This window comes from Hetaerina americana, unplaced genomic scaffold (genome assembly GCF_022747635.1).
Source record: "Hetaerina americana unplaced genomic scaffold, ioHetAmer1.1.p SCAF_65, whole genome shotgun sequence".
NCBI classification, from domain to species: Eukaryota; Metazoa; Arthropoda; class Insecta; order Odonata; family Calopterygidae; genus Hetaerina; species Hetaerina americana.
Genome location: NW_027287261.1, coordinates 2,123,178 through 2,132,472, shown reverse-complemented (window position 1 = coordinate 2,132,472; position 9,295 = coordinate 2,123,178). Strand labels below are relative to the sequence as shown.

General features: G+C 47.7%; 1 protein-coding gene across 1 annotated transcript; it reads left to right on the top strand.

The window, feature by feature from the left end:
- The first annotated feature begins 1,722 nt into the window (after positions 1–1,722).
- Positions 1,723–6,244, top strand: LOC139696002 (uncharacterized). Its single transcript, XM_071594613.1, has one exon. It carries the CDS (start codon positions 2,320–2,322, stop codon positions 4,285–4,287), a length of 1,968 nt encoding a protein of 655 aa, XP_071450714.1. The 5' UTR covers positions 1,723–2,319; the 3' UTR covers positions 4,288–6,244.
- The last annotated feature ends 3,051 nt before the right edge of the window (positions 6,245–9,295 follow it).

The window sequence follows — 9,295 nt, the reverse complement described above, 5'->3', positions numbered from 1 at the left end:
TGATAAATACCCAGACGCGTAATTACTCAAGTAAAGTTACTTTTTACATTCACTAAAACTCAATTGCCAACGAATACATGATCTCGCTGTGGCGATGACGTCACAGGAAACACGTCACTTTGAGTAGCGTTACGCATAAGACATTATGGAATATCAGCTGTATCAAATGTACCAACTAAAATTTTCAAAAGTCTGTATAAGATAGGCATTCGCCGACACTTGTCCTAGCCAGGCCCCATCTAGAGTATGCTGCGGGTATATGGGATCCTCACAAGATAAATTTGATTTCGGAATTAGATCGAGTTCAGCGGAGGGGGGCTAGATTTGTCAAACATTGTTATTCCCAACGCAGTAGCGTAACTACTTTGCCAGAAAATTTACGCTGGGACTCCCTTACACAGCGGCGTTTACAATACAGATCAAACGTATTAAAAATATTTAAAGATGGATCCTCTTCCGATGACATGAAGAACATAATACGAACCCCAACGTATTAGGGACGGAGGGATCACGAATTTAAGATTAGAGAGATTGACTGCAAGACTGACAGGTTTAAAATGTCACTTTTTCCAAGATCAATAAGAGACCACCAGAATGCTCGTATTAGAAATCCCCCAGAGTCAGCTCGACACAATTAGTATTAACCTACATGGTAGGGACTGCGCGTGGTTATATAAATATAAACTTTTTGGAGGTTCCCCCACCATCCCTCACCAATTTGAAAAACCCCTACCCCTTCATCCCTTACCCTATCCTCCTGGTGCGGCACCCCCTGCCACACACCGTTATGGCGGCTTGCAGCTTATTGATGTAGATGTAGAAACTTCGAGGGTAGGGGCTAAAGCGTTTGTAGTGTCAGCATTAGCGTCTAGCAGACCTTTTGACCGCGATAGTTTCGTGTCACTCTGAGAGGCATACGACAGACATGTAGACGTGATAGATTTGGCATGGCATGGATACTCTTCAAGTATTTGGCGAGTTCTCAAACGAGGCCAAAGAACATGAGAAGACGATAGATATTAGTGCATAATAATGACGGGGCGACTAACCGTAAGTCACCTATCATAGCGAGTACCTTCTCGCTTTATATTGAAGAGCATAGAGGGCGAAGCGAAGTACGTAAAGGGTGGAAGAAGTGGTCAAAATCCCTGGTGCCTAGGATGCTGCGGTCCACGGGGGTCGAGAGAGAAAAAGGTTAGGGGAAACGAGACACCCCTGAGGGTGGAGGCGGCCGTGCCCATGGTTGACCGCTTAAAGAGGCGTGGCCTGCGCGGATAGATCTGATTGGTCGACGGGGACGCGGATTAGGGTGGGGGGGGTAGAGTCTTCCCGCCGGATCGTCTCATCGCGCGCATGCGCAAGCGGAACGAACGATCATATCCTTTCCTCCCCTCCCCCCCTCGGTGTAGAAGCGGGGGCGGCGGGGGAGTGTTTGGTCTTTGGGGGCGGGAGGAGGGGAAAGTGATGGAGAAGGCGGCAGGGAAGGGGTCGTTTCCTCCTCCTCGCTGCGCCGTCTCAGAAGCACTTCCCCGCACCTCACAACCCCGCCGTTGCACTCTGCTTCCCTCCCTCCGTCACCCGCTCCCTCTCCGTAGTTGACATGAGGAGGGGGTGTGGAGAGCTGGAGGGGAAGGGAGGGGTGGGAGAGTGGAAGGAGCAGAGGGATTATTAGGGGAGCGCTCCCTCTACAGGTCAGTCTTCAAACCCCAAGCAGCAGTCTGAGACGTGTGTTTGGAGCGCCTCCAACTGTAATACAGCGCACACGAACCCCCACACCCCCCTCGACGCCGGTGATTTGTTGTTCATCCCCGGAAACCTTTGTGTTCTTCTTCGAAATTGGTTCAAGATACGATTATTGTAATTGTGCCGAAGGACCGTTCACCTGACGTGTTCGTCAACCGGTCATCGTCCAACCCTGGAGACATACATACATTTGCCACATTGATATCGGATCGTGGTATTCGCGCTTAGCCATTGATTTCACGGACGAATACCGAGTGCACCGAGAACCCGCACTCCTCCGAAAGTGAGTACGCCGCGTGTGCCAAACTTTCCGGGCAAGTTTCGCGCGGATCGAATCTGTGACTGTGAAAGGAAACGTGCTTCGAGGGACCCGTGCACCGTCTCGGTTGCAAGGTCGTTAGGGAGACAGGCTATTGGTGGTAAGAGTGGTAAATCTGACGATTGCGGACTCTCTCAATACGAGGAGAAGTGGAGACGTAATTTCTTCACCCCTGGGCCCCTCCCCCTTTCCTGTGCGTTGGTGCCCTCGGGTTAGACCCCCTGGCGGAGGGGGCCCAAACCGTCAGGGTGGTGACCATGGAGGCCGCTGAAGACCACCACCTCGCCGACGAGTACGTCCAGGAATTCGTTCTGGACCACCTTGAGGACGCTGTCAAGAGGGAGGGCGGTGATGACGAGGGGTCCTGCGCCTCACCCGCCGGACACCTACAGCACCCGCAAATGACTCCCCTGATGATCGCCCGCGCGCACCCAAGGCTCATCCCCCCACCGTCGATCACCTCCGTGGCACACCCAAGCCCGGCAGTGCCCTCCACTCCCTCTGGTCACCTCACCCTCATTGGCGGACACGGCGGACTGGAGGTTAGGACGCCCCTCTACGCTCAACATCAGCATCTTAGGCACCAGATCCCCCCGGGGCACCTTCCCGGATCTCCGGCCGCCGTTACCTCCACCACGCCCTCCTCCGCCTCACCCCCATCCTCCACGTCTTCCACCGCCCAGCTTATCCCGATGTCCCCAGGGAGAGCGCCGTCTACGCCGGCGCCGACCCCTTCGACGCCCGGGGACGAGGCCCTCCACCCCCACGGTGTGCACGGACCGTCGACGCCCGGATCCCCGCCAGAGACGCCCCCATCCGTTCCCCCCGTAAGGCATCAGGGGTCACTCCCGCCCTTTTCATCGACCCACCCCTCGCACCACCACCACCACCTTCACCCGGCCCACCCCCTAAACCACCACGTCATCCACCACGCGGACAGCCCTCCGACGCCTCAGCACCACTCCCAGCACTTGCAGCAGCAGAACTGCCCGCCACCGCCGCCACCCCCGCCGTTGGCCGCCGCTTCCAACATCATCCAGAAGGCGACCACCGGGGAGGAGGTAATCTGGCTGCCGAACGCGATGAGGTACAACGGCGGAGTGCAGGAGCCGCTGGATCTCAGGAATGAGCCGATGGAGGTCGTTGCTTGGGGCCGGGGGGTCACGTCGCCCCCGCACCACATGCAGCACGGACAACACCTGGTGCTATTGGGCGACGAGGGCACGGGTACCCCGCCCCCCCAGTCGCACCAGTTCATGCAGGTACAGCAGCACCAGCCGTCGCACCACCACCACCTCCTGCAACTGCAGCACCAGCAGCAGCCCCTGCATTCCCAGGGCCTTCCTCCCCCACCACACCACCATCACCATCACCACCACCACCAGCAGGGGAGCCAACACATTGATGGGAACGGAAACCTGGTCGTCTCCTCCACGACCTCATCATCCTCCTCGTCGTCCGCCTCCTCCACCGGTTCCGCCACGTCCTACCTCCACGACGAACGCAACAACTCGGGCACCGGCGGCGGGGCAAATTCCCCCGGCTGCGGCGGTGGCCAGACCCTACTCAACGACGACCTTCTCATGTCCCTCTCGGTCAGGGAACTCAACAAGAGGCTTCACGGCTGCCCCAGGGACGAGGTCGTCCGCCTCAAGCAGAAGCGTCGGACGCTCAAGAACCGTGGGTACGCCCAGAACTGTCGCAGCAAGCGGCTGGCCCAGAGGCATGAGCTTGAGACCCAGAACAGGGCCCTGAACGCCGAACTGACGAGGGTGAAGATCGAACTGGACCGAGTCAACCAGGAGAAAGACATCTACCGGCAGAGGTGCGAGCTGATGATGAGGCGTAGCAACGGGCAGCTGCCCCCACCGCAGCCCCCGTCACACGACAACAACGCGGCCCTGAGGAGAGGCGGGGCCCTGGGGGCGGGAGCGGACGTCGCGGACCTGCTGGTCCGTCGAGTGGGCAACCCCCAGCAACACCAACAGCAGGGCCCGCAACAGCAGCAACAACAACAACAACAGCAGCAACAACAGCAGCAGCAACAACAGCAACAACAGCAGCAGGGCCAGCAACACCACCAGGGTGCGATGACCAACGGAAGGATGGGACTCCGCGGCGGTAGGGGTCACGAGGCCAACGGAGGTTCGGACGGCATGAACAGCAGCCACTCGGGTTCGCCATCTGACCCTCCAAGCTCCCCTGAGGACAAGTACTACCTGTGACGCGGAGGCGGGGCGTCGAGGATCGTGGCCCCCAACGCCACCGGGGGTCTCCACTTCGCCCCGCACGCGAGGATTAACGTCTAAGAGAGGAGGACGACAAACGCGAAGGGTCATCTAATGGGACACCGGCCCGAAGGTGAGCACACGTCCGTCGGGAGACGACGGGGAGGGACCACCGGCCGCTTCGGGAGTTCCGTGGAGGAGGGACGCCGCGACGCTTCCCGGAGATCTCGTAAGTGGTGGTCCGATTTGATCCTTGTCAGAGTGACCCCCCCCCTCTTTTCCGTCGAACGCTTCCGGTGGCAGTGTGGCTTGTTGCTCATCGGACGCACGTGTTCTTTAAAAAAAAAAAAAAACTTCATCCGTGTGCTCTTGGTTCGACCGAAATATGCACGCACGCATGTGAAGTGTTCGACGTGTTCAGTATACTCTGCAAGACGATGCAAAGTGACAGCGCATAATTGATACAAGGGAGGTTTCCAATTATTTCGCCGATCTCATTTTTAGTGCGTCGTAAATGACTGTTGTACACAAAATGTTTCTTCGATTTTCGCTCCGCACTCATCGAGCTGCGGGCTCTCATTCAGAATGATTGCGTGCTCTTAATTTTAAATTGTTGATTTTGCTCTTCTGGAAGGAAGAGATTTGAGACTTTACGAGGTTTACAGAAGACATGTTTCAAACATATAAAATATATATATATATATAAATATGAATAATATTTTATTTTCCTCTTCCAAACGGGTCTTGAGCTTAAATACGTGAAATACTTATTAAACATATATGAGAAATCTCATTTAACTATCAAACGATGTGTACAGAAGTATTAATTTTTTTTTCAATGGACACGGTGTAGAATGAGGGTGTTTTTTTAAATAAAATCATTGTTTTCGTCATTAAAATGTTCGTTTTTGATTGATTGAGAAACACCGTTGCGTATGAGAGGATGTAGAGAGATAGGTTAAACAAAGAAGTAATTTTAAAAAAAAGGTGTCTGTGAGACTTTGACAGAATTATATTTTCTCGAAGTTAGCGACACGTTATATGTTTTGAGTGGAAAAATGGATTATTTGAGTGGTTATGTGTTTTATATTGTTTGAAAAAGAGTGGACATGGTTACCGGTTCATCACCCGCACACAACCTTTTTTTTAAATAAAAAATAATAAGGCTCGAAATAATGAGTATGTGATCGACATTCTTCCACCCCTCCCTGGACCAATCTGACCCCGAATACCCAAGTCACCACATACCATTCATTCATACCCCTTCGCGAACCATGCTGTCTCTCCCAACCCCCGGTACTTTCTCTCTCCCTCCCTCCCTCAGTTTTTCCCTTCTTCCCCCCTATTCCTACATTCTAAACATTCCTGTTCGCGAACCCTTGGGAAGGGGAGGGGGAAGGGTGGCCATCGGAACCCCTCTAGATGGAAGGGGTTCGCAAGTTTCCGAGTAATTTCGGGGTTATTGTATTCGGGCAGGTGTTTTTGGTGTTTCAGTGAATTAGGATAGGGGTTGGGGCTGGAAGTCTTTTTAACTACTGGTGTTGTTTTTTTGAATCTCAAAGAGGTTATTTTGTATACATAAACGAGTCCAGTGTTTTTGTCGGTAGTATTTTTTTCCAATTCTACTCTCTCCCCATTTGCTAATGCGGCATGTTGCTATAAATCTTTTGATAAAATAAAAAGGGGAAGAGTCATCATGTATGTTTTATAAGTTGGATGGTAGGATTCAACTACATTGTGAACACAAAAGAGTTGAAAAAGATTTTTCTTTCCTTTTTTTTCCTCCTGTTTTTTTTGTGATTTTGTTTTCATTTTTCTCCTGAAAGAAATTAATTTTAGGAGGATAATCATAATGTAATATCACTACGATTATTACGACTCAAAAAAAAACATTTTCGCTATGATTGTACCTGAAGGAATTATTATAATTATTGTGATTATGATGGACAAAACATCAATGAGTATTAAACCTAATTATTATAAAATAACATTTTGTTTTTATTTTACCCCGAATTGTTCCACTCACAACTGTTCATCCGTTCTCTCTAATAAGCTTTGCGATGGGCCCGGACGGAGGGATTGGTTTTTCGGGAGCGTTTTATACAGGTTATGTTTTATCCTTTGTGTCCACTCTGCACTGGCAGGCGCCAAAACTCAGGAAACTATTTTACTTTTCTTTGGTAGAGAATGAGGAAGCTCTTTTGTCAAGAAAAAATAACTTCTGATTTATTGACACAAATGACAGCATCTCACTTAAGAATTAAACAAATGTTTAGATTTTTTTTAAGTGGTGAGAAGAATTATTACGAATGGCCTCCAACCGTCTGTCAGTTAAACTTTAACCTCAATATATCTGAACTTTGATGGTGTAAGCAGGTTTTTACATTTTTCCTGCCAAAAGTTTTAAATTTTACATCTATCTGGCATTTGAGAGAAAAATTTATGCATTGTATTCAAGGTGACTCATATTTTACGCCAATTAAATCTACTGTATTTTAAAAAATTGTTTTTCTGCTAGGCTAGCTGCATTACTTGATGGTTGGGATATGCATTTTGAAATTTTATTTAAAAATTTCTGAAACTGGCGGCGTTTAAATTTTGAACTCTCCTAGCAATCTTTTATGCTTGCATAGATACGCTGAATTTTTTATTTTCAATATTTTTCTGACTCTAAGTTTGAGTCAGCAGTGAACCCTAACTCTCTGATTCCATAAAAATGGGAATGGATTGAAAATATTGGCGGGCCCCCAGGATTAGCCCTCATAATGGGTAAAATTAATAGCTGTGGATAAAAATTTCCCAAAACGCAAAGAACATAATGAAAATGGAGATGAATATGCTTTTAACATATCCGATCCCATTTAAAAAAAATTATTTCATATTGCATGAATTCTAAGGCGGCCACAAAATATAAAAGAGTATCTAAAGAGCTTCGTGGTGCTTGCAATTAAAAGATGCTATCGACCGCTGAAGTCATTCCCACGAATTATTATTTTATCGCGTTCTGATCGTAAAAGATGCTCAGCTTGGCAACGTTAGCTTATTTCCTTTGGCGTGTGTAGTTACAATGCAATTGCGAACATGTTCAGGGAATGTAACGGACGAGTTGGGTTGCGGGGAATTCTTGGTGTAAGAACTAGGTTTTTGTATACACCTGTTTTATATGAAATTTTTAAGGAATTAGAATGTATTTCCTCTTAAAGTCACGGAAACAGCGACGACAGGCTAAGATATTAGCAATCCCAATGTAGATTTGTGGGGAGGGGAACGAGGGATAGGATTACCAATCCCCCACCCCCTCGTCTGATCCAAGCCACAAATTGAAAAAAAGATGCGTCACTGGCACCAATTAATCTTAAGCGTTACCGCGATATTACCATTTTCATTTTTTGAAATTTCTGTGGACAATTTCTGAATCCGAATTAAGACGTCGTTACTTGTCTGGTGATAATAATTCAGATGCTGCAAAATATACGAGATTACAGTACCAAGAAACAAGACATCTTATCACGAAGGAATACACCACTGCGTATCGTTAACAAAGATTATACGAGTCCAGGGGAATTAGCGAGTATTAGCGAATAGACAAATCGTGCACATTAAGAGGTTTTTCCGAGCCGCGGAAACTGTATTTTGAGATAGGGATTACAATTCAAACGCTGATGAATAATCCCAACGTCGCCGGAAAGCGCTTACACTGTTAAAATATATCTTCTTATTATCATCATCTCCTTACAGCTTGTACATAGAAATATCTCTGTAACCCTGCATGGCATTACGTGAGAGGCTGAAAGGGATAAAAGAACTTAAGCAGGGAACTCAGGTCATGTTAGTTGAAATTTACTGATTGAAATAATTTCTCTTCTTGGGCTTGAGAATAATCTGCGGAGAACCTCTCTCTCCCCCAGGGAAGGAGACATTCAGCTTACATAGGCGATTTATTTTATCGCAGGAATGTTTACGCGCATATGTGATGGATAACACTTCCTCGTCTTCATGCATTGTTATTTTTTTTAACAAGTACACATCAACTAAATTTTACGCATCAGATTTGATGTGTAATGTTTGTAATGCATTGACGGGGTGACTGGCTCTAAAGCTTTCATTTGGCTGATAAATCCGTAATCAACCGCACAGGTCTGCCACCCGAATGTTAAGCCGATAGCCGCCGATACGGGACCTGCCCCGGTGCTCACGTGATTTGTCGCGAACTTCCCATGGAATCAGCCCACATTTGTGAGCTGTTATAATTAGAGGTGGATTTAAAAATCGCTTGAGTTCCGAGATTTCGCCAATGAAAATAAATAGCCAGGGTTAAATAAACACTTAATTTAAACAAATACCAAAATAATGGCATCATTTTCAGTACCGATCGAAATAAAAAAACTATTCTTTTTAACATTACAGCGTCGAAATTGGGTAAAAAGTGAAACATTCTGATTGTTTTCCGATTTCCCTTAGGGATGGGCTGTTTCCCTTATGGATGTTCATCCACGGACGATAGGGAATCATAGTAACATTGTTCAACCGCGATAGGGTCATGTTCGGGTAACATTCTTCTGGTGTGTATTCACCCCCTGCCACACACCCTGGCGGTGGCTGGCAGGGTATAAATATAAATGAAATTAACAAAAATAAAATACCGTCGTACCTTAATTTAATGGAAATGCCCGCATGGTACTTATTTTGTTGAGCGGAACTATCATCAAATCAAACTCACATGGCGTAGGATATTTTATTATGTCTGGCGGTTGCCCTTAATTTTAAGCTACGGAGGAAATAATTCAGATAAGGGTGCCAGGTTTATTGTCGTTAGGACTTTCGTCATGAAAATTAGGGAAACGTTCTTGCTTACAGGATGAACCGCTTAATTATAGGAAAGGGTTAGGCTGTATGATTTTTACATTGGATAAATGCAGGAGTCGGTACAACTCCGAAGTTACGACTTCTAACATTTGGATGAGGAAGGAATATAAACCCAGCCACGTTCTTTTAAAATTTCTTG